The sequence below is a fragment of the Ranitomeya imitator genome, chromosome 2 (genome assembly GCF_032444005.1).
Source record: "Ranitomeya imitator isolate aRanImi1 chromosome 2, aRanImi1.pri, whole genome shotgun sequence".
NCBI classification, from domain to species: domain Eukaryota; kingdom Metazoa; phylum Chordata; class Amphibia; order Anura; family Dendrobatidae; genus Ranitomeya; species Ranitomeya imitator.
The window spans coordinates 732,084,569-732,111,770 of record NC_091283.1 but is presented as its reverse complement, the minus strand read 5'-3'; the positions used below and the strand labels follow the sequence as shown (position 1 = coordinate 732,111,770).

Sequence of the window (27,202 nt, the reverse complement as noted above, 5' to 3'; positions counted from 1 at the left end):
ACAGCCACAAAATTTTGCACAGTCACACGTCTGGACCCCGAGAGCGTCATAGGCTACGTTGTGAGGTGAAATTTTAACCCCGCGCTTTCCAATTCACCAAACAATTTTGCCCCTATCTACATAATGGGGAAAAAAGTGAAAGGAAAAGTGTTGGAAGCGTCGCAGCTACAGCAACAAAATTTTGCACAGTCACATGTCTGGACCCTGAGAGCGTCATAGGCTACGTTGTGAGGTGAAATTTTAACCCCGCGCTTTCCAATTCACCAACAATTTTGCCCCTATCTACATAATGGGGAAAAAAGTGAAAGGAAAAGTGTTGGAGGCGTCGCAGCTACAGAAACAAAATTTTGCACAGTCACACGTCTGGACCCTGAGAGCGTCATAGGCTACGTTGTGAGGTGAAATTTTAACCCCGCGCTTTCCAATTCACCAAACTATTTTTCCCCTATCTACATAATGGGGAAAAGTGAAAGGAAAAGTGTTGGAGGCAAATTGACAGCTGCCAGATGTGAACAAGGGGGACTTAAAGAATGAGAGCGATGGCGCCAAAGAGTATATACCGATCAGTTGCTAAGGTGGGGCCCCGACATGAGATACTCACCACACATGGGGATATGAACACACACACAAAATGCGCCACACACTACCACGTGCTTGAACACATACCACCCTCAGCACACATTTCACCACACATACACCAACCTCGCCACATAAAAGTCGAAACACAAAAGTCGCCGCTCAAAACTCACCACGTGCAAAACTCGCCACATGCAAAAACTAGGCTCACGCAAAACTCGCCACAAGTGCAAAACTCACCTCATGGAAAACTCGCCACACGCAAAACTTGCACACGCGGAAAAATTGCCACATGCACAAAATTTGCAACACATGCAAAAGTTGCCTCACACAAAACTTGCACATACTCAAAAGGCACCAGACATAAAACTCACCACGTGCAAAACTCGCCATGCGCAAAACTTGCTGCACACAATTTGCTACACTAACCTGTCACATGCAACTCGACACACAAAAAGTTGCTACACGCATGTTGCCACACAAAACTCATCTCACAAAAGTCGCTACATGCATGTCGCCACACACAACTCAACACACACAGCTTGACAGACGAAACTCGCCCTAAAACACACACAAGTCTGGTATTAGCCTTCAAAAATAAAAATCTGATTAATAAGCAGACAAACTACAAGAGCAACAAATGTACCATATAGGAAATACAGCAGCTGTCAGTCACATGACCTGTCTATATGTGTATGTGTGAGCTAATATATACTGCCAGGGGGAGGGCTTCCTGTTGGCTGGGGATTTATCAGGCTGCCAATTTATCTTACAAATTCTGAGGTAAAAATACTGAGCAAATAACATGTTAACGAGGTCTAATACAGGAGATCAAACAGGTATATACTATATACAGGGGAGATGACACACAGATATATACTATATACAGGAGAGATGGCACACAGGTATATACTATATAGAGGAGGAGATGACATACAGGTATATACTATATACAGGAGGAGATGACATACAGGTATATGCTATATATAGAAGATGACATACAGGTATATACTATATACAGGGGAGATGACACACAGGTATACACTATATACAGGAGGAGATGACATACAGGTATATACTATATATAGAAGGAGATGACATACAGGTATATACTATATATAGGAGGAGATGACATACAGGTATTTACTATATATAGGAGGAGATGACATACAGGTATTTACTATATATAGGAGGAGATGACATACAGGTATATACTATATACAGGGGAGATGACACAGCAGGTATATACTATATACAGGGGAGATGACATACAGGTATATACTATATACAGGAGATGACATACAGGTGTATACTATATATAAGGGATATGACAAACATGTATATACTGAGGTGAAAATGAGAGGTGTGAGGTGAAAATGAAAAGGTGTGAGTGCAAAATGAGAGGAGTGAGGGAAAATAGTGTAGTGATCGGAAAATGACAGATGTGAGGTCGAAATGACAAGTGTTAGGTGGGAATGAGGAGTGAGGGAGAAAATGAGAGATGTGAGGGGGAAAATTAAAAAGATGTGATTGGGAAAATGAGAGGAGTGATGGGAAAATAAGAGAAGTGACGTGCTATAACTAACCACAGATATTTACTATGCCCAGGCAACGCCGGGCTCTTCAGCTAGTATGTATATGTATATTTATGGCTCTTAGAAGAAGGGGAGCAAAAAATGAAAAATGCAAAAACAAAAAATACCTCAGGTTGTTAGCGCTCAGTTTTGCCTCCAAACCTACAATAAAAGAAGTAGTACACACATTTGCTTTGGACTGGTTTGAGGATCTCTCATATCAAAAAGGGTTTCAGCACACTTGAATGTCATAGACCCATGTTGTGTGAACCCAGGTTTCATAAAGACGTATTTGACAGGAGCTCATATGAAACCTATTAGAGAAATAATCACGGCTTGCAGTATTATTGTGGCACCTAAAGGTAAATGACACAGAGCCACAGTAATCGGCAGTACATGGTCTGCCCATTCGGCAATGCCATGAGTTCTAGAAGTGTTACCACGAGTATGGGAGGACAAACTTGGCACATTCATGAAACATTATTTTGTTACAGCAATTATTTGAATATTTTAATTTCATTAACCCCTTAGTGACAGAGCCAATTTGGTACTTAATGACCGAGCCAATTTTTGCAATTCTGACCACTGTCACTTTATGAGGTTATAACTCTGGAACGCTTCAACGGATCCCGCTGATTCTGAGATTGTTTTTTCGTGACATATTGTACTTCATGTTAGTGGTAACATTTCTTCGATATTACTTGCGATTATTTATGAAAAAAACGGAAATATGGCGAAAATTTTTAAAATTTTGCAATTTTCAAACTTTGTATTTTTATGCCCTTAAATCAGAGAGATATGTCACACAAAATAGTTAATAAATAACATTTCCCACATGTCTACTTTACATCAGCACAATTTTGGAACCAAAATTTTTTTGGTTAGGGAGTTATAAGGGTTAAAAGTTGACCAGCAATTTCTCATTTTTACAACACCATTTTTTTTAGGGACCACATCACATTTGAAGTCATTTTGAGGGGTCTATATGATAGAAAATAATGAAGTGTGACACCATTCTAAAAACTACACCCCTCAAGGTTCTCAAAACCACATTCAAGAAGTTTATTAACCCTTTACGTGCTTCACAGGAACTGAAACAATGTGGAAGGAAAAAATGAACATTTAACTTTTTTTTGCAAACATCTTAATTCGGAACCATTTTTTTTATTTTCACATGTGTAAAAACAGAAATGTAACCATAAATTTTGTTATGCAATTTCTCCTGAATACACCAATACCCCATATGTGGGGGTAAACCACTTTTTAGGCGCACCGCAGAACTTAGAACTGAAGGAGCGCCGTTTGACTTTTTCAATGCAGAATTGGCTGGAATTGAGATCGGACGCCATGTCGCGTTTGGAGAGCCCCTGATGTGCCTAAACAGTGGAAACTCCCCACAAGTGACACCATTTTGGAAACTAGACCCCTTAAGGAACTTATCTAGATGTGTGGTGAGCACTTTGAACCCCCAAGTGCTTCACAGAAGTTTATAACGTAGAGCCGTGAAAATAAAAAAAAATAAAAAATCGCTTTTGTTTACACAAAAATGATCTTTTCGCCCACAAATTTTTATTTTCACAAGGGTAACAGGAGAAATTAGACGACTAAAGTTGTTGTGCAATTTCTCCTGAGTACGTCGATACCCAATATGTGGGGGTAAACCACTGTTTGGGCGCACCGCAGAGCTTGGAAGAGAAAGAGTGCCGTTTTACTTTTTCAATGTAGAATTGGCTGGAATTGAGATCGGACGCCATGTCGCGTTTGGAGAGCCCCTGATGTGCCTAAACAGTGGAAATCCCCCACAAGTGACCCCATTTTGGAAACTAGACCCCCCATGGAACTTATCTAGATGTGTGGTGAGAACCTTAAATGCCCAAGTGCTTCACAGAAGTTTATAATGCAGAGTCGTGAAAATAAAAAATATTTTTTTTCCCATAAAAAAGATATTGTAGCCCCCAAGTTTTTATTTTCACAAGGGTAACAGGAGAAATTGGACTGCAATAGTTGTTGTCCAATTTATCCCGAGTACGCTGATGCGCCATATGTGGGGGTAAACCACTGATTGGGCGCACGGCAGAGCTCGGAAGGGAAGGAGCGCCTTTTTGGAATGCAGACTTTGATAGAATGGTCTGTGGGCATTATGTTGCGATTGCAGAGCCCCTGATGTACCTAAACTGTAGTAACCCCCCACAAGTGACCCCATTTTGGAAACTAGACCCCCCCAAGGAACTTATCTAGATGTGTGGTGAGAACTTTGAATGCCCAAGTGCTTCACAGAAGTTTATAATGCAGAGTCATAAAAAAACATATATATATATATATTTTTCCACAAAAAGGATTTTGTAGCCCCCAAGTTTTTATTTTCACAAGGGTAACGAGAAATTGGACCCCAGAAGTTGTTGTCCAATTTATCCCGAGTATGCTGATGCTCCATATGTGGGGGTAACCCACTGTTTGGGCGCACGGCAGAGCTCAGAAGGGAGGGAGCACCATTTGACTTTTGAGCGCAAAATTGGCTGTCGTGTTTGGAGACCCCCTGATGTACCTAAACAGTGGAAATCCCCCAATTCTAGCTACAACCCTAACCCCAACACACCCCTAAACCTAATCCCAACCTGATCCATAATCCTAATCACTAACCCTAACCACAACCCTTACCCCAAAACAACCCTAATGTCAACCCTAACCATAACCCTAATCAAAACCCTAAATCCAACACACCCCTAATCCTAATCTCAACCCTAACCCTAATCCCAAACCTAACCCTAATCCCAAGCGTAACCCTAATGCCAACCCTAACCCTAATACCAACCCTAATCCCAACCCTAACCCTAATCCCAACCCTAACCCTAATCCCAACCCCAACCCTAATCCCAACCCCAACCCTAATCCCAACCCCAACCCTAATCCCAACCCCAACCCTAACCCCAACCCCAACCCTAACCCCTAACCCCAACCCTAACCCTAACCCCAACCCTAACCCTAACCCCAACCCTAACCCTAACCCCAACCCTAACCCTAACCCCAACCCTAACCCTAACCCCAACCCTAACCCCAACCCCAACCCTAATCCCAACCCTAACCCTAATCCCAACCCTAACCCTAATCCCAACCCTAACCCTAATCCCAACCCTAACCCTAATCCCAACCCTAACCCTAATCCCAACCCTAACCCTAATCCCAACCCTAACCCTAATCCCAACCCTAACCCTAATCCCAACCCTAACCCTAATCCCAACCCTAACCCTAATCCCAACCCTAACCCTAATCCCAACCCTAACCCTAATCCCAACCCTAACCCTAATCCCAACCCTAACCCTAATCCCAACCCTAACCCTAATCCCAACCCTAACCCTAATGCCAACCCTAACCCTAATCCCAACCCTAACCCTAATCCCAACCCTAACCCTAATCCCAACTCTAACCCTAATCCCAACTCTAACCCTAATCCCAACTCTAACCCTAATCCCAACTCTAACCCTAATCCCAACTCTAACCCTAATCCCAACTCTAACCCTAATCCCAACTCTAACCCTAATCCCAACTCTAACCCTAATCCCAACTCTAACCCTAATCCCAACTCTAACCCTAATCCCAACTCTAACCCTAATCCCAACTCTAACCCTAATCCCAACTCTAACCCTAATCCCAACTCTAACCCTAATCCCAACTCTAACCCTAATCCCAACTCTAACCCTAATCCCAACTCTATCCCTAATCCCAACTCTAACCCTAATCCCAACTCTAACCCTAATCCCAACTCTAACCCTAATCCCAACTCTAACCCTAATCCCAACTCTAACCCTAATCCCAACTCTAACCCTAATCCCAACTCTAACCCTAATCCCAACTCTAACCCTAATCCCAACTCTAACCCTAATCCCAACTCTAACCCTAATCCCAACTCTAACCCTAATCCCAACTCTAACCCTAATCCCAACTCTAACCCTAATCCCAACTCTAACCCTAATCCCAACTCTAACCCTAACTTTAGCCCCAACCCTAGCCCTAACTTTAGCCCCAAACCTAAGGCTACTTTCACACTTGCGTTGTTTGGCATCCGTCGCAATCCGTCGTTTTGGACAAGAAACGGATCCTGCAAATGTGCCCGCAGGATGCGTTTTTTGCCCATAGACTTGTATTGCTGACGGATCGTGACGGATGGCCACACGTCGCGTCCGTCGTGCACTGGATCAGTGTTTTGGCGGACCGTCAGCACAAAAAGCGTTCAATGTAACGTTTTTTGTACGTCGCATCCGCCATTTCTGACCGCGCATGCGTGGCCGTAACTCCGCCCCCTCCTCCCCAGGACATAGATTGGGCAGCGGATGCGTTGAAAAACTTCATCCGCTGCCCACGTTGTGCACAATTTTCACAACGTGCGTCGGTATGTCGGGCCGATGCATTGCGACGGCCCCGTACCGACGTAAGTGTGAAAGAAGCCTAACCCTAAATTTAGCGCCAACCCTAACTCTAAATTTAGCCCCAACCCTAACCCCAAATTTAGCCCTAACCCTAATCCTAGCCCTAACACCACCCCTACCCCTAGCCCTAACCCTACCCCTAGCCCTAACCCCACCCCCAACCCTACCCCTAACCCTAACCCTACCCCTAACCCTAGCCCTAATTTTAGCCCCAACTGCTCTTCTCCTGCCGGCCGGCAGATGGAGACAGATGGCGGGCGCACTGCGCATGCGCCCGCCATTTTCTTACCGGAGGAAGAAGCCGGCGGCCAGGAGGAGCAGCAGGAGGATCCAGGGACACAGGTGAGTATGGCAGGGTCCCCGAATCCCCCTATTTCTCTGTCCTCAGACGTGCGATCACATCAGAGGACAGAGAATTACACTTTACTTTTTTTTTTTTTTTTTTGCGGTCGCCGGTAAACAGTTAATTACCGGCGATCGCAAAACAGGGGTTGGTAAAACCGACCTCGATCATGCTCTTTGGGGTCTCGGCTACCCCCGGCAGCCGAGACCCCAAAGATTCTCGCGGGGCCGGCCGGCGGGCGCACTGCGCCCGCCATTTTGAAGATGGCGGCGCCCACCGGGAGACACGAGGAGCATCGGGGGAGATAGGTGAGTATTGGGGGGCCACCTGGGACCCCTTTTCTCTGTCCTCCGATGTGCGATCACATCGGAGGACAGAGAAATTAAAAAGAGATCGTGTTTTTTTTTGTTTTTTTTTGCGATCGCCGGTAAACGGTTAATTACCGGCGATCGCAAATGCGGGGTGGGTTAAAACCCCCCCGAATCATGTTCTCTGGGGTCTCGGCTACCCTCGGCAGCCGAGACCCCGGAGAAAATCCGACTCTGGGGGGCGCTATTTACTTTTTCCACAGCGCCCTTAATTAACGGCGCTGTGGTTTAAGTACCCTTAGCGGCCGCCGTTAAAAGGCGTATCGGCGGTCGCTAAGGGGTTAATTTACAATAAGGGGAAAACATTGGCAGTGAAGTATTTGATCACAAACTGCTCTTCTGAGGGTTAATTGGAATCTTGCACTAGAGTTCCTCTTCTAGAAAATGAACAGAAGTCGATATTCAAGAGAAAATACAAACTACTTTACTTACCGCTCCACAGGTCTCAGGGCCACCATTGAAAAGATTACAGGCCATTCTGACTATTTCTGCTTCCATCTTACGTACACCAGGGAAAACATCTGGATGTAGAGGATTGCTCCAGGCAAATTCTCCATACACCTACAAGGAAACGATTCACTGCGTGAGAACAAAACCCTGCAGAAAAGATGCAGGACACCAATATACATCACATTCATGCATTACAGAAAGAGGCGTACAATCGCCCCGAATGACCGCACATTTCACTTTTCTTCATTGGGTGGTTTTCAGATCTATCAAAATCGATAAAATATCTGATTGTCTAAGGGGTAGTTCCGTCTGTCTGTCTGTAACTTCTGTAACAGAAATCCCGAGTCACTGGTCGCAGCCGGCCGCGACCAATCAGCGAGATTGGGGCAGGATTTCAACACCACTTCACTTTTTACTATTGATGCTGCCTATGCAGCATCAACAGTAAAAAAATAGAATGTTAAAATTAAAAAACAAAACAAAAAAACAAACATTATATTCTCACCTTCCGAAGTCCGCCGCAGCCTTTCCCGCTCCTCGCGCTCCGGTCCCAAGAATGCATTGCAGTACTGGCTCGAGATCACGTAGCGGTCTCACGAGATGATGACAGAGCGGTCTCGCGAGACAGCTACATGATCTCGACTCATTGCCGCAATCCATTCTTGGAACCGGAGCGCGAGAAGCATAAGTAAAGGCCTCGGCTGGATCCGGGGGCCGACGGAAGGTGAGTATAGAACTATTTTTCATTTTAATTGTTTTTCTTTTAACAGGGATATGGTGCCCACATTGCTATATACTGCGTGGGCTGTGCTATATATACACACACACACACTGCGTGGGCTGTGCTATATATACACACACACACTGCGTGGGCTGTGCTATATATACACACACACTGCGTGGGCTGTGCTATATTTGGAGGAAAAAAAGTGCGTCTTATGGTCAGAAAAATACGGTACTTGAAATTTCTCGAGCACGCTCGGGTGACCTCCGAGTATTTCTTAGTGTTTGGAGATTTAGTTTTCATCACGGCAGCTGAATGATTTACAGCCATTAGCCAGGCTGAGTACATATATGAGTACATAACCTTTATGACAACATCATCATCGCCATGTCAACCGTTATAACATCATAATATATATATATATATATAAATACACATACATATATATATAATATATATATATATATATATATATATATATATATATATATATATATATATATATATATATATATATATATATATATATATAATATATATATATATATAATTATAATATATATATAATTATAATATATATATATAAATATATATATATATAAATATATATATATATATATGTGTATGTATGTATGTATGTATGTATGTATGTATGTATGTATGTATGTATGTATGTATGTATGTATGTATATATATATATATATATATATATATATATATATATATATATATGTTATAACGGTTGACATGGCGATGATGATGCCATAAAGGTTGCCATGGCGAAGATGATGTCAATGGTTGCCATGGCGACGATGTAATAGGTTGCAATGGTGACGGTGTGGTCATAATTGTTATATGGGCACAGAACTATGGGATGGAGGATGTGATGGGTATATATATGGGCACGGGACTATGGGATGGAAGATATGTATGATGGGAATATGGGATGGAGGCTGTGTGATGGGTATATTGGCACTGGACTGTGGGATGGAGGATATGTGTGATGGGTATATGGGCACGGGACTGAGATGGAGGATATGAATGAAGGGTATATGAGCACGCGACTATGGGATGGAGGATATGTATGATGGGTATATATGGGCACGGGGACTATGGGATGGACAATAATCATTATAATGTTATAACTATCCATAGTTAGTTAATAGTCGTTAACAACAATAATACATTAGTAGAATATTAAATGGGACTTTTATTAACAGGTCATCCTCCGTTCATACAAAAACAACAACAGTGCTCAGGAGCGCCCCTATATTAGAGCAGATAGAAAAACTCCAGTTCAGGTCACTGCATATTTATGTAAATAAGTAAAAGCAACAGTGCATATAAATATCATTGGGTGCTTAGTATACACCGTTCTTGATTAAAAACAAAAAAAAAACAAAAAAAAAAAAAAGGAAAAGCTTAAAGGCCATCCCACCCGCGCCAAGGTGTACACGAATTTTGGGACAGTCATAACCTCTAGTATTAAAACCTTACCATGTGTCATAGTGACGTCAATGAGAATAAGGGCTGAGCAGGACCGGGTCCCCAACAGAGCACACAGCAAAATGGGAAGCTATATAAACGTAATGACCAGCTCCAAGAAAGGGCAGCCACGTATTTACCTGCACTTCCCGTTTTGCTGGGTGATCATGTCCAGGACCAGGTCCTGTTCAGCCCTTATTCACACTGTTGTCGCTATAACATATGGTAAGGTTTTAATAGTAGCATTTAGGACCGTCCCAAATTTGGGTACACCTCAATGCTGGTAGAATGGCTTTTTCACATTTTTTTTTTTTTGTCTAAATCAAAAACAGAGATTTCACTTATTTACCTACAGCAGGGTATATGTTCATTTTGTTTCTGACCTTTCCACTGCATAGCAATTGGTGATGAGCGAATATACTTGTTACCGTATTTTTCGGACTATAAGACGCACGACGCACCCAGGTTTTAGAGGTGGAAAATAGGGAAAAAAAATATTTGAAGCAAAAAAAAAAAAAATTGGTAAAATTGAATAACATACTATTATATGTGGTGTTAATATATATAATAAGATCTATAATATAACGCTGGGAGTGTCACTCTGTCCGAAGCCTTTATAGACTGCGCAAGCGCCAGCACAGTCTGGACAGCACAGAGTGACGCTCCCAGGAGATCGCGGTATGCGTAAGCACTGAACGCACACCGCGATCTCCAACGGATAGCAGGGACGCGCCAGGGGGGTAAGTATATTCACCTGTCTGTCCCGTTCCAGCGCTGCGCGCCGCTCCATCTTCCGGGTCCTCTGCCTGTGACGTTCAGAGGGCGCGATGACGCGCTTAATGCGCGCCGCCCTCTGACTGAACAGTCATAGCCAGAGGAGCCGGAACACGGAGCGGCGCTGGAACGGGACAGACCGGTGAATATAGCAAGTGCTGGGGGGCCTGAGCTAGCGGCGATACCGGCACCTGACCCCCACAGCGCGCCGGTGTCCCCGCCTGCTCAGGCCCCCCAGCACTCGGCGCCCAGCAACGATAGGCGAGAATGGTATTTTTTTATATATCTCAGCAGCATATGGGGCATATACTATGGAGCATCTTATGGGGCCATCAACCATAATGGAGCAGTGTACGGGGGCATAGACAATGGAGCATCTTATGGGGGCCATCAACCATAATGGAGCAGTGTACGGGGGCATATAGTATGGAGCATCTTATGGGGGCCATCAACTATAATGGAGCAGTGTACGGGGGCATATAGTATGGAGCATCTTATGGGGCCATCACCCATAATGGAGCAGTGTATGGGGGCATATACTATGGAGCATCTTATGGGGGCCATAAACCTTCATGGAGCAGTGTACGGGGCATATAATATGGAGCTTCTTATGGGGGCCATAAACCTTTATGGAGCAGCGTATGGGGCATATGGATGGGAGCAGCACATGACAGAACAGGGGCGCAGGATGGGTGCAGCACATGACAGGATAGGGGCGCAGGATGGGGGCAGCAAATGACAGAATGGAGGCGCAGGATGTGTGCAGCACATGTCAGAATGGGGGTGCAGGATGGGAGCAGCACATGTCAGAATGGAGGCGCATGATGGGAGCAGCACATGACAGGATGGAGACAATATACCAATACAAATGCTCGCCACCCGGGCGTAGAACGGGTTCAATAGCTAGTGTTATGTTGGAAGCTGCGGGTAAAAGATGGTGCTGCGAGACCAGTACTGGTGGCTGTAAAGTACTGTATTAAGACACTGGAGGGTGAGTATAAGAATAGGGGCACAGGGCTTATATTTAAAGCACCACTCCAGAACTGAAAAATAACACTGGAGTGCTGCTTTTAGATCCCATTGGGAGAACTATAACTCCCAGCATGCCATAGGATCTGCAGGACATGCTGGGAGTTATAGTTCAACACAGGAGTGGCAGAGTGCTTTATTGTGTGTTGTAAAGACTAACCTTTTAATTGTGCCAGCCACATGGAGCATCCCATGACTGCACAGAGTGCTCCCTCTAGTGGGGAGTCTGAAGGACCTGTGATGGCATCAGAAGAGGGAGGGCTCTGTGCTGCCATGTGACGCTCCAGACTGCCCACTTCATGACATCACACAGGTCCTTATGCCTCAGCATCCAGCCCAGGCAGGTATGCAGTGATCTTGTTCCCTCTGGCCCCTGCAGCTGCCTCCTCCTCCACACAGATCTCCCCAGCTGCTGCAGGAATCCAGTGCTGGGTAAAACCATGTGTGTTTCAGTGAAGGACTATTCATTTGCTGCTCCCTGCTCACGGTGGGCGGGGAAGCAGCTAATGAATATTTACTGCACTTTAATCATCAGGACCATTTGGTTTCCCCAGCACTGGATTCTGGGCAGCGCTGGATTCCGGGCAGCGTGGGACATTTTTCTGCCTCCTGCATGTGGGATCACAGTGCGATCCCACTCCGCCGATGCCCCCTCCCCACATGCTACATTCCAACCATAAGACGCAACCACACTTTCCTCCCAAATTTGGAAATAAAAGTGCGTCTTATGGTCAGAAAAATATGGTACTTGAGATTTCTCGAGCACGCTCAAGTGTATTTGTTAGTGTTCGGAGATTTAGTTTTCATCACGGCAGCTGAATGATTTACAGCTATTAGCCAGGCTGAGTACATGTGAGGGTTGCCTGGTTGCTAGGGAATCCCCACATGTAATCAAGCAGGCTAGTAGCTGTAAGGCCTCTTTCACACTTGCGTCGTTTGGCCTCAGTCACAATGCGTCGTTCTGTGAAAAAAACACATCCTGCAAAGTTGCCCGCAGGATGCGTTTTTGCCCATAGACTTGTATTGCCGACGGATCGCGGCATATGGCCATACGTCGCGTCCGTCGTGCGCTGGATGCGTCGTGTTTTGGCGGACCGTCGTATCCTGCATTTCCTACCGCGCATGTGCAGCCGGAGCTCTGCCTCCTCCTCCCCGAGACTTTACAATGGGCAGCGGATGCGTTGATAAACTGCATCCGCTGCCCACGTTGTGCCGAATTTTCACAAAGTCCGTCGGTATGTCTCGCTGACGCTTAGCAACGGCCCCGTACCGACGGAAATGTGAAAGAAGCCTTAATCATTCAGCTGCCGAGATTATTACTAAATCTCTGAGCGGTCAAATACTCGGAGGTCACCCGAGCGTGCTCTGGAAAAGCAACGAGCACACTCGCTCATCAGTAATAGCTATGTATTACATTGTACAATTAAATGAACGGAGGACTTTTTCTATGAGGCTGCCACACGTTGATGTTACTGGCGATCACAGCAGTAAAGAAAGGCAAGGGCAAACACAATTTTCAAACCTATAGTATTTTTTATCATTTTGTGCTACATTTCTGCTATTTTTTACTAATCTAATAAATGAGTACCGTATATACTCGAGTATAAGCCGAGATTTTCAGCCCAAATTTTTGGGCTGAAAGTGCCCCTCTCGGCTTATACTCGAGTCAAGGTGGGTGGCAGGGTCGGCGGGTGAGGGGGAGGGCGCTGAGGCATACTTGCCTAGTCCCAGCGATCCTGGCGCTGTCCCTGCCGTCCCACGGTCTTCGGTGCTGCAGTTCTTCCCCTCTTCAGCGGTCACGTGGGACCGCTCATTAGAAAAATGAATAGGCGGCTCCACCTCCCATAGGGGTGGAGCCGCATATTCATTTCTCTAATCAGCGGTGCCGGTGACCGCTGATAGAGAAAGAGGCTGCGGCACCGAAGACAGCTATGACAGGCAGAGGGAGCCGGACGTCGGGACCAGGTAAGTATGTCATATTCACCTGTCCGCGTTCCAGCCGCCGGGCGCCGCTCCATCTTCCCGGCGTCTGCGTTCTGACTGTTCAGGTCAGAGGGCGCGATGACGCATATAGTGTGCGCGGCGCCCTCTGCCTGATCAGTCAGAGCAGAGACGCCGGGAAGATGGAGGCGCCGGAACGAGACGCCAGGAGCTGCAAGCAAGAAAGGTGAGTATGTGTTTTTTTTTTTTTTTAATTGCAGCAGCAGCGGCACAGATTTATGTGGAGCATCTATGGGGATATATGAACGGTGCAGAGCACTATATGGGGCACAGCTATGTGGCACAATGAACGGTGCAGAGCACTGTATATGGGGCACAGCTATTGGGCACAATGAACGGTGCAGAGCACTATATGGGGCACAGATATGGGGCACAATGAACGGTGCAGAGCACTGTATGGGGCACAGCTATGGGGCACAATGAACCGTGCAGAGCACTGTATGGGGCACAATGAACGGTGCAGAGCACTGTATATGGGGCACAATGAACGGTGCACAGCACTATATGGGGCACAGATATGGGGCACAATGAACGGTGCAGAGCACTGTATGGGGCACAGCTATGGGACAAAATGAACGGTGCAGAGCACAGTATGGGGCACAATGAACGGTGCAGAGCACTATATGGGGCACAGATATGGGGCACAATGAACGGTGCAGAGCACTGTATGGGGCACAGCTATGGGACAAAATGAACGGTGCCGAGCACAGTATGGGGCACAGCTATGGGACAATAATGAACGGTGCAGAGCATTGTATATGGGGCACAGATATGGGGCAATAATGAACGGTGCCGAGCACAGTATGGGGCACAGCTATGGGACAAAATGAACGGTGCAGAGCACTATATGGCACAGCTATGGGGAAATAATGATCTATTTTTATTTTTGAAATTCACCGGTAAATGCTGCATTTCCACCCTAGGCTTATACTCGAGTCAATAAGTTTTCCCAGTTTTTTGTGGCAAAATTAGGGGGGGGGGTCGGCTTATACTCGGGTCGGCTTATACTCGAGTATATACGGTACTTTTAATATAGATTTTGATTAAAACTTCATGAACCCACCCACTACAACACAGTGGAGTCATTCAGATGGGTTTCTGGACTGAGGCTAGTGCTACAGGTCGTGTGCTAAATGCGATCTAGTCCTAAACGAGATGTAACCAAAATAATGTGTCTGCCAGAATACTGATGTCAAACAAGAACGCCAAGGCTGGAGTCATACAAGACGTGGTCAATGATAGCAAAGTCCAGTGCGACTTGCAACCAACTAACAGAAGTAAGGCTACATCCCCCCCAGTCAGGAATAGCAACGTATTGGACGCAGTGTATTTTCGCTGCATTCTAATTGCTGCACTTGTTTGTCAGTACATGCGGATTTACCACATGTAAGGACATTAAATTGGTCAAAAATTCGACCATGCTGCGGCTAGTACACCCGCACCATGGGGGAGCATACCCAGAGTTAAAGAGAAGCACAGAGGGCATGGGAGTTCTACAAATCGCATCCACTGCGCTTATAATGCAGAACGCAGCGTTCTTCTATTCCTGATCCTGCTCATTTATGGGCCGATACAAACAGAAGAGTCAATGAGCCTTAAGAAAAAAGGAAAGAAAAAAACACACCACACATTACTAATCTGCTCATATGTACCTTTACAAGAAGCTGGGTAAGCCGTTCATCTCCACTATAGACCGTCCCAGACACTTTGCCTTGTTCCCACGAGACCTCACCTGAAACAGATAAGAATGCATTTTTTTTTTATTTTTTTTTACTTGAGTTTGAAATCAAACCCTCATACTGAAAAAAAAAAAAGTGTGTCTAAAAACTGCATATGCCTAATACAACTGCCACAGACCTCATTAGGGAGGCATTAAAGGGAAATGGTCACCAGGGTTTTGTTACATAATCTGAGAACAGAATCGTGTAGGTGCAGAGATTCAGATACGAGCAGTGTCAGTGCTTTCTATGTACACTGTGCATAGGCAGAAAGCTGTCAGTGGTGTGATAGGGGTTATACAAAGCTGAGCATTCAGAGAATGGCTAGATATTTAGATTGTGAGCCCCATCGGGGGCAGCGATGATCATATGTGCAAACTGTAAAGCACTGTAGAAGATGTTAGCGCTATATAAAAAATAAAGATTATTATGATTATTAAGATTATTATCTACTGTAGAAAAAAAAAACCTGTTTTTAATCAAAACTACAGCACCCAATAAAGTAATCGATTCATCGCTAAGAAAAAAAAAAAAAAAACCATGGCTCTCATATTTCCAACACTTATTTCATTTTCCTTTAAGGCCAAGTTCACACAAGTGTATGGGCTCGTGCACACAACAGTGGTAAATCGGACGAGCGCCATCCGTTGCTTTGACTGTGCACATGTCCAATTTTCATCTGAGGGTCAGACCAAATCGACAATGCAAGTCTATGGGTCTGTGGAAAACGTCAGACCGCACTCTGCCATCCGATTTTCACAGACTGACAGAATGGAGGAGGTGGAGAAACTTCACATCTGAGAAAAACAGATTCAACTCTGATCATACCCCGATTAGCATAATCAGACCATTAATCTCCGAAGGAGAGAATACGGTTGTGAGGCGAGACCCCCCAGGCTATAAATAATGTTCAGATTTTCATCCAGAAAAAAAAAAGAAAAAAAATGGATTAATTCTCATCACAAATTTTTTCTATGAAAACTTTATGCCATTAATTTTTATATAATCAGCAGTAACTAAAATTTACAGGACAAAACAGTTCTTTAAAGGGTATTCCCATCTCAATATGTATTTGGTGTAATAATAACATTAGCAAATACCTCCTATCAGAAATGTAGTATAGTTGTTATGATTTGCTGTGTCTCTTCCCTCATCTGCAGGCATTGCAGGACCTTAGGTATCCATGGTTACGTCCACTGATATACTTGACAGCTAGTGGTCGTAACCTTGGATACCTAAGGTCCTGCAATGCCTACACATGAGGAAAGACATTGCAAATCAGAAAAACTGTACTACATGTCTAATAAAGGGTATATTACTGCATCTACTACATGTTGGGATATGGTCTGAGATGGGAACACCCCTTTAAGCATGTTGATAACTGCAATGTATTCATAGAGATCAAATGCTAAATGTATGACCCATATGGGATACAATTTTTGTGCAGCCATAGACTTGAAAAAAAGAATAGTGCATGCCATTTTTCTTTATTTCATTCCGATATTCAATCCATGGAAAAAAGAACAAACAAAAACAAGAATAAGGCCATTTAAACAGCTCTATTACATAACACTGGTCCAAGTGCGGATAGAAAGCAGATAAGGCCATTTTCACACAGGTTTGACAAATAGTTTTGACGCTTTTTCCCCCTGCATGAATACGTAGATTACAGCCAGGAACCTGCAGTTGACATTATGAGTTTTTGATGTGTTCTTGGTTGCTTACCAGTATATTTGTTTATTTTTTTTTATCTCAAAATGAGGAAAATAAACTGCAGGAATAATGCAAAAAAAATGACATACTGTATTTTTGAAAAACTGTATGGGGGGTAGGGGGGAGATTGAATGAGATTTCTAAGATAATGAAACATTTTGCAGATACTGTGAAAAGACTACAATTATTTCACTTTTGAAAAAAAAAAAAAAAATAGCATCAAAAACACTGAGCCTGAGCAAGCTGTAAAACTTCCTAACTCTTAGGCCTCTTTCACACTTCCGTCGTTTGGCCTCTGTCGCAATGCTTCGTTTTGGGAAAAAAAACGATCCTGCAAATGTGCCCGCAGGATGCGTTTTTTTCCCCATAGACTTATATTGCCGACAGATCGCGACGTATGGCCATACTTCACGTCTGTTGTGCATTGGATGTGTCGTGTTTTGGCGGACCGTCGTCACGAAAAAACATTCAAGGGAACGTTTTTTCGTACGTCGGGGCCGCCGTTTCCTACCGTGCATGCGCAGCCAGAACTCCGCCCCCTCCTCTTCGGGACTTTAGAATGGGCAGCGGATGCGTTGAAAAACTGCATCCGCTGCCCACGTTGTGCCGAATTTTCACAACGTCCGTCAGTACAGGGCCGTCGCTAAGCGTGTGTTACGGAACCACTCAGCACCCAGAATATGTTGTGCAGTTATATGTATGTATAATATGTTCCATGTGTGATGCATGTCCCTATTGCATCAGCCCACAGGCTGCGCCCCTGGGCAGAGGGGACACGATATTCCCCTTTTGTCCGCCCCCCACCTTTGTAATTCCCACAGTAAATATCGGCAGGCTCTGGCCACCTGCAGCTATTGTAATGTATGTCTGGCCTGCCGCTTTTCTATTGGCCTGCCCTCTGTATCTGTGTGATATATTCTGTGTCCTGTGAGTTAAGTGTTGTCAAACTGGAAATACGTGGAGAAGCAGTGATCTTTTATATGCGCCCATGTAACCAAGCAATTCCAGCCAGCGTCCTTCATTCAGACTCCAGCCAAAGCAGAGTAGACCTCCTGAAACACAGGGTGGTACTGAAAGAGGTACCCCAGCTTGGTAGACCCCGTTAAAGTGTGAAAGAAGCCTTAGGCTATGTTCACACCATGACTTTTTTCCCCCCACAGGCAAAACTTGCGTTCTTGGCAGTAAAGAAGCAGATTACAAAAAGGCAGGTTTTGCTGGGTTTGTTGTCTCGTGCATTTTGGTAAAGTTTATTGACCCCAAAAAAGCATGATATAACTTCCTTAGTTTTTTGCACACAAAACGGATACCTGTTTTTTTTTTTTTTTTTTTGCTGCATTTTTGCACTTACCCCTTTGTTTCCTATGGGTGAGATAATGTGCAAATATGGTGTAAAAATGCTGAAAGAAGTGACATGATGCAGTTTGCAAAAACGCAGCAGTTTTCCAAATCGAGCAAGAAAAAAAAATGTATGTAATGAGATTTCTGAAATCTCAGACTTTGCTGGTGCTGTGAAACACAGCTTAAAGTTTGCATAAAAAAGCAGCAAAAAAACACATTAAAGAGGATCTGTCATTTGATCTGCGAGCAGCATAATACAGGGGCAAAGAGATGATTACCGGTGTGCGTCACTAATTAGGCTGTGTGCTGTAGATTCAATAAAATCAGTGTTATCAGCAGGAGATTATCACTAGGGGAGTAGGCCTCACGTGCAGGCCGGTCAGGCAATGAGAACGCGCAGCACTAGCGCGTGCCATGTTCGGCACGCGCTAGCGACGCGCCGGTGTTTCCTGGCGCGCCGCGGACGCTGTTTGCAGCGTCCGAGGCGCGCCCGCGGTCCGTTCCCCGCTCTCGCAGATCGGGGATCTGCGAGAGCGGGGACGTTACCGCGACCCCAGGACGCGGCCCCATTAAAAACATTGCGTTAGCGCAACCCGTTTAGCGCTAGCGGGTTGCGCTAACGCAATGTGACCCTAGCCTAATTTGTGTGAGTGGGGTTAAACAGCTCAGCATTCTGACCACTGCTACATCCAAGACAGACAAAATAGGGACTCGATTAAAGCTGCACCAAGCAGTTCAGCAAGTGACACATTGGAGCAATCAGGGTCTCTGCCCCTGCATCGTGCTGCTCTGAGATTACAAAAACCTGCAGACAGATTCCCTAATTCCTTGTTCCGCATCGTCCTTGGTCTCACGAATATAAGAACAGATATTCTGTAACTAGTGTCCTGGAAGTTATACCTAGAGAGGAGTATTCTTTTAATTTCTCCATAACTTTTTCCTGCTTTAGTCCATTGCGTGGGAGAGTTTTCACAAAGTTCATTCCATCTTTCACATTTAACAGCCGATGAGCCATTTCATCCAAGGCCTTATCCAGTTCCTTCTGGATCTGTGGAAATGAAGTGTAGATATTAGACTGCTGACCTGTAACAAACCCATAGTCGTCCTGCTTATAAATGGAGAAGTGTGGATCTAAACTACAGTACAAGCTAGGATTTACCAGGTAAACTTCAGTCTATGCAGGTCATGTGTACACCTGGGTAATATTGTGACCTAGTAATGGTACACACTAAAATGCAACTCATTTTCAATTATTTTTTTTGTCTACAGCGCTTATTCAGAGGTTTGTGCCCCAGGACAACGAAGAACTTCAACCAAGCTGCTCAGTCTGCTCAAACATTCCTTTTTTTGGAATGACGGTATATTCAGACTACACAGGGTTTCCTTGTAGTCTGTTACCATGGAGACACATTGTGAGCATAGTAGACAGTACAGTGGATTTTTAATAAATACCATTTGTAAACTAGTTCTACATTTCGTTTAATATGCATCAGAAGCAAAACCATATTTGACTGCAGAGGTATAAAAAATAGCAGTGGATTACAGCGTTTGTACTCTGTTAGGGTGGAGATAAAGGATACTTTGCTACACTTATCTTATCGGTCTATTAGGACACTGATCATCCGAAGGGGCAATATGCAGGTTTATATGAGCGAGTGGGTTCAAAGTTTACAGTTCAGCTTAGAAGCAACGGACCCAATTACCTATTTGCATTATTTTTCACTTTTTTCTTGTTATGTGGCGTTTTTGTGTGCCAAAGTCTTCAAAAACGGCACACACAAAGAATTATGCACAAAATGAAAAATGCTCTTTTAATGACATTTGTATATATGTATATTTATATATGTGAGTGAGTGTGTATTGTAACAATAGAAGTAGGACTGGGTTAAACCATATCACTACAGGTCTTAGATGCACCTTGGCAGGGTGTGTTGAAGCTGGTGAGTAACCAGCCAAAATGTGAGCTGTAGCTGGGAGAGAGAAACAAGCCAGCATCTCGCTCTGAATGGAGACTGCACAGGGTTCAGCTAGGAAAGCTGAGCAGTCTGTGTTAGAATTGCAGAGTATAGTGTGAAAGTTGCAGCCTGTTCAGTGTGAACTTTGCACAGAGTTGAACACTTCTGTTTGGCGCTGGAGCTACGGCTGAGGGCGCAGTCAGACAACCGTATAACAGGGACAAAAAATACTTGGACTGGCCGGCGGCTATCCTGACCCAAACGCAACAGCTAATTAGAAATAAATACAAGCTGGCACGATTGGATCAGGAGAGCCACCTGCCAGTCCGAGCATTGCGATAGGATAGTCACTCATATTATACAGCTGTCTAACTATGCCCTGAAGGAAATACCAAGACCGGTAGTACTGTACCTCTTGTGTGTAAAGTTTGCTGCTGTAGCAAGGACTGCAATCTGTTCGGATGAGCCCGCACGGACATGTGCTACTGAATTAACTGTTTATTTACTGTGATACCCTTGTGCCCAGAAGATGCTGCTTTGGTTTTGAATCCTTTGGAGTTTTATGAAACCAAAACTGGAAAGGTTTGGACCAAACCGCATTGCCTGGGTGAACAATACCCAATGCCTACCTGAGAGCGTGGACCCCTACAGTATGTATTAAGCTATGACCGTGGCAAAGTGTCTCCCAGGAAACGATTGTCAATTATTTTGGTGTACAAGGCTTATATAGGAGTGCATTCCTCCTGCTTTAGACAGAAACAGACATTCTACAGCTTTTTGGATCTTTCGCTGTAGGTTATTTAGTCCATGGTCAGGAATAGGAGGTCCCACACATAAGCGGCACATATGGGATTCTTGCTTCCATATGGCTGGGAGTATTTGAATCCTTACAGAAAAACAACATAAAGTAGGAGAACATGGTCAAATTCTGCGCTGCTGAATCATGTAGTCCAAAGGTATTGTTAAAAAGTGGTCTTTATTCAACGCGTTTCTGAGTTTCAAAGAACTCGCTCATCAGGAAATACCACATAAGACATTGACGGCTTAATCTCGGATAAAACCCTATTGCGCTATTTTCATAGACAAACAACATACACCCTTACTAGTTACTGCGGTTTAGTAATCTACAAGTCTGACAGGGCCCCAATATAGAGGAAAGGTCTGTCCAACCACTGATCTTAGAGATTTGGCAACTGTCTAATGTGTTCTAACAGCAGATGTAGGAGGGAAGAGACACGGGACATGTTAAATTTCAATGTGCCGAATCAGTCGTTCCTTCAGCAGATAAGCTGTCGCCCATGTTGTCACATTTTACACTCCCATTGAGTTTGCAGGAGACGGGATGAATGGATTCCAGCTGAAGTAGCAACTATCTAAAGTGCATGGCATCTTCACCAAGAGGAAGGGTAAAGAAATATAAAAAGTCACACTAGGATAGAAATAAGATGCAAAAGTGCAAGAATATCCCCCTAATATGCAGCAGAGACGTCAGCAGGACACAGCAGTCTGTTCTGCCTCTGTCAGTAACATGACCTGAAGTAAACTCTGAGAAGGCTGGGGGAAGAAAGGACGGAGAGTCCCGTGATGATGAAGTCACCAGTTTAAGAGTCGGATGGAGCAAGATTGATGGTGTGAAGTAACAATGCCGCTTCCGATCCTTACAGAATCATCCTCGCATTACAGCTTATGCAGCAACTTCAAAACACAACATGAAATAGTGAGGCTGGAGGTCACTTACCTTTGATCCGATAATCGGCAACCTTCTGACCATGCGGAAAAATTGTTTCTTACATCGGGACTTTAGACCTGTAATAAAAGAATTCAGAGAACAGTTATGTTCAGGTTACAAACAGCAAAACCTGTCAGGATTTCCAGGCCCCCATAAAACATCAGATATTCGGACCGAAAGATCTGCATCGAAGACGCTGCACTTACCCTACGTGGGAATGTGAACCTAATGGCCCCCATACACTTACATAGCAGCCGATGAACCTTGGCTCGTCCGATGGCTCTCGGCCATACACTGGGGCTCCCACCATGCCGAGCACTTCTGTGCTCTCTATAAGAGAGCCGCTGCCAGAAATCTATAATGATCGCCTATCTGTTAGAAAACAAAAAGGTCGGCTGTCCAAAACTGGATATGAGGATATCCCCCTGAAGTCAAAGGCCTAAAGGGGTAGACTGGCCTTAGGCTACAAGTCTGCGCCGACTCCATGTGACTTGTGAATCCTTATATCGTTCGCACTGCAAGGATTCCCAGATGCCAATGCCTGGAGCAGGCGGTCATATTACCCCAAGTATGCGATTTACATACTTCTGAGCACATTCCGACTAGACGTGTCCAGCCTCGCTCAATACCCTTGCATGGAGCAGGTCTAGTCGGTATGTGACCGCATGTATGCAAATCACATATTTGTGGTCATAAGCCTACAGCTCCTGGTACCGGCACCAGAGATTCCACAGGGCGTGCTATGTGAGGACTCAGCAGTCTGCAGTAAGAGTGATCGCTGACTAGATTAAGGCCAGACAATCCCTTTAAACAATCAGCAAAACTTTAAAGGGCATAGAGAACAAAAATGTAATTCTAGAATAAGTGATAATGGTGACTGATGAGAAGCGGGAGGTTACATGGGAACATTCTACAAAACCATCAGGAAGTGTAGATTCTGCACGGATGAATGATACGAACCATGGCTTTGTGTAAGGGTTACCTAAGCAGAACAGCCAGGCTCTCTGGCACCGGTAGAGCTGGGCCATTTATTATTCATAGACTGCAGCACTCTGTACTTTATGGGCTGAATAATGATCGCTATATAATGCAAATATCACAGGTGGCTGGCTGTGAGGTCTCGGGGAAAGGGCGGCCATTATCTCTTTGTTAACACAAAGGTTATAAACCATAGTCTCCGGGAGAGAAGTCACGCAGGCAGGAGCTGCGCATCTACTACTGCCCACTGCAGCCTGCGGGCCGCAAATGCAATTATTCCTCAATATTTAATCATGCTCACTCAATCACGTTGATGAATTTCGGTATGTGATAAACCCCCACCCACCCCCCGAGTGCCCCTCAATGGCACCTATAGCAATTGGCTCCCTTGCACAGATCTATGGTAGAGCAATGGTGAATTCAGACAGCACTATCATTGTGAATGAGCAATCACAGGAGCACTTGTTAGGGTACCGTCACACAGTGGCATTTTGATCGCTACGACGGCACGATTTGTGATGTTCCAGCGATATATCCGTGATGTTCCAGCGATCTCGCTGTGTCTGAGACGCTCCTGCGATCAGGGACCCCGCTGAGAATCGTACGTCGTAGCAGATCGTTTGAAACTTTCTTTCGTCATCTAGTGTCCCGCTGTGGCGGCATGATCGCATGGTGTAACAAAGGTGTGCACGATATTGTATACGATGTGCGCATAGTAACCAACGGCTTCTACATCGCACATACGTCATGAAATTATCGCTCCAGCGTCGTACATTGCAAAGTGTGACAGCAGTCTACGACGCTGGAGCGATATTGGAGCGATGCTGGAGCGTCACGGATCGTGCCGTCGTAGCGATCAAAATGCTACTGTGTGACGGTACCCTAACTCTATAATTGTGCAGTCAGTCGATCACCCAATGAACAAGCAAAAAGATTGTTAGTCGGGTGAAACAAGCTGTTAGTTTATACAAGGATTTATATCCTGCTGCCGAGAACAATCTATTACAGGTCGCTCAGTGCGTATACGAATGCTGCCGACTGGCGCTGGCATAACCCTGTGCATCGCTCAGTGTAAATGGACCTTCACGTTCAAATCACTTTTACGCAGGTAGTACAGATGAAAAAAAAAAACAAAAAAAAACAAACGTCCATCAACTGCAAACAAGCAGTGACGTGAACAATCAGGATAGAAACAAATTAATTGTTTAGTCCAGCAAGTTCAAACTTCATCTGAACCCCCCACCACTTACACTATGGTTTGAAATCAGCCAAGATACATTTTGACAGATGTATGAAACCCAGTCCCAGAGGAACACTATGCTACATGCCATTATCGGACCTGTACATGGGTCTGTGTGGAGCTACGTGCAGTACCCGTGTACCATGTATGTAGAAGAAAAGAGGGAGCTGAGCAACACTGGTCATTGTGCTGTTTGGGTGCAGCCCATGACGGACACGCACAGCACACTACCAAGAGTAGGTTTGTCTGAACATAGTCCAAGGGCTGTACTGCATTTCAAAAAAAAATTGCACCTCTAGGAGAGAAAATCTCCAGAATCCAGCATTATAGAATACTTTGCATTTCCTGGACCTCTGCATGCCATGCTCTACTCTCAGAGCTGTAATACACCCCAGTAACCCAGAGAAACTTATTAGCCAGCAGAGGAGAAACAAAAATATCCTGGTTGCATGTTTACATAAATGTATTCATATATTTTACCTGGAAATTAACTTTGGCCTGTACAGAATTGTGATTTTATTGCATATATTATACACAGACTATTTACTGCGAGGGCATACATGTGACTTATGGATGAGGCAAGTTTGATTAAGTTTTTCATCTTTCCAACTTTTGCCATGATTTTTTTTTTTTAAATGACTATAAATACTTACTCTCACGCTGAAATATAAAGTTATACACCCATACGGTCACCATTGTGGAGGCAAATGTCAGCATTATAAGATGACATGGTTCGAGATCTTTGAAGGAATCATTTACAAAGCTCCGGATGTCCAGCACATATTGGAGAGCAATTTCTTTATAATCCATTAAGGTTTTCTGGGGAAAAGAAAAAAAAAAAAAAGCATGAAACAGCTAAAAAGTGACTACACAGATAAAACATCCTCTGTATTCCCTTTCCCAGTGAAGTATAGGTACGGTAAGTAGTACGGTATATACTCTCTGTGCGGCAATGTGTATCACACGCTTCCACCCTCCGAGTCTTGGTCAACTTTGTCGACTATGCGCACATAGCAGTTATCCAGACTGCCTTTATTAGAGATACAGTGGACAAAGGGGGACAAGACGTCTGGTACAGATTGTTGCGCAGGAAGTATATACTACCTGGCATAACTATGTGCTGTACTGTGCAATAAAGTATAGGTCCCCCTGCTCACGTCAGCACGTGTTCTGGCCTATGTAAAGTTCGCCAATGACCATCTGGATGATCCAGAAAAGGTATGGGAGAAGGTCATGTGGTCAGAGGAGACCAAAATAGAACTTTTTGGTATTAACTGCACTCGTGTTTGGAGGAAAAAAAAAAAAAAAATGATGAGTACAACCCCCAAGAACAACGTCCCAACTGTGAAGCATGGTGGGGGAAACATCATACTTTGAGGGTGCTTTTCTTCAAAGAGGACAGGATGACTGCACCACATTGAAGGGAAGAAGGATGGGGTCCTGTACCGCGATATTTTGGGCAACAACCTCCTTCTCTCAGTAAGAGCATTGAAGATGGGTTGTGACAATGACCCAAAACCCACAGCCAGGGCATTTAATGGAGTTGCTCCATAAGAAGCATTTCAAGGTCTTGGAGTGGCCTAGCCAATCTCCAGACCTGAAACCAACAAAATCTTTGGGAGGAAGCTGAAACTCAATGTAGCCCATTGACAGCCCTGAAACCTCAAAGATCTGAGAAGATCTGTATGGAGAAGTGGGCCAAAATCCCTGCTGCAGTGTGTGCAAACTGGGTCAAAAACTACAGGAAACGTCTGATCTCTAACTGCGAATCAAGATTTTTGTACGAAATATTAAGTTCTGCTTTTCTATTGTATCACATACTTATTTCATGCAATGAAATGCTAATTATGTAAAAATCACACTGTGATTTTCTGGATTTCTTTTTTAGGGTATGTGCACACGTTCAGGATTTCTTACAGAAATTTCCTGACAAAAACCCGGACATTTCTGCCAGAAATCCGCACGCGTTATTTTTCCCGGAGCTTTCCCAATGCATTAAATAGCGGGAAAAATGCGAAAAATACGCAAAATTAATGAACAGGCTGCTTTTTTACTGCGATGCGTTTTTCGTGGTGAGGGGGCCTCACCGGGAAGGTGTAAGTGAAGCAGAGGCAGAGAAGGAGATAATAGGATACAAGGGCGAGCCAGATGAGTGAAAGAGGAGTGTATTTCTAGGCACAGCACCGCTCTCTCTTTTTTGCATAACCCTGGCATCCCACACGCTGACAGTTTGCTTCACTTACACCTTCCTGGTGAGGCGCTCCCTCACCTCGTCATCGGGACCACTCCCCCCACTATATACGTCGACCGCAAATTGCTCCGCACCCACCCTATAAGACAACACCCGGCATATAAGACAACCCCCGACTTTTGAGAAGATTTTATATTTTAACTGGAAAAGCTGGGGGTCGTCTTATACGCCCAGTCGTCTTATACGCCAGAAAATACGGTACTTTAAGCCCATCTAGGTCAACCTATATCCTAAGGCTACTTTCACACTAGCGTTGTTTTCAATACGTCGCAATGCGTCGTTTAGGGGAAAAAACGCATCCTGCAAAGTTGTTTGCAGGATGCGTTTTTGCCCCATAGAGTAACATTACCGACGCATTGCGACGTATTGACACACGTCGCAAACCGTCGTGTGACGGCTGCGCCGTGTTTTGGCGGACCGCCGGGAGCAAAAAACGTTAAATGTAACGTTTTTTTGCTGCTGACAGACCGCTTTTTCGGACCGCGCATGCGCAGCCGGAACTCCGCCCCCACCTCCCCGCACCTCACAATGG

General features: G+C 44.7%; 1 protein-coding gene across 1 annotated transcript in view; it reads right to left on the bottom strand.

Moving 5' to 3' along the window:
* The window catches only part of SGPL1 (sphingosine-1-phosphate lyase 1), a 62,636-nt gene that overhangs the window by 25,278 nt on the left and 10,156 nt on the right, over positions 1-27,202 (bottom strand). The window contains exons 2-6 of the mRNA XM_069753207.1: positions 25,073-25,238; positions 22,211-22,278; positions 19,418-19,565; positions 15,401-15,480; positions 7,718-7,846 (exon numbers count right to left, since the gene is read on the bottom strand). Coding sequence (XP_069609308.1) covers positions 7,718-7,846; positions 15,401-15,480; positions 19,418-19,565; positions 22,211-22,278; positions 25,073-25,238 — 591 coding nt within the window. The remainder of the gene's footprint in view (positions 1-7,717; positions 7,847-15,400; positions 15,481-19,417; positions 19,566-22,210; positions 22,279-25,072; positions 25,239-27,202) is intronic.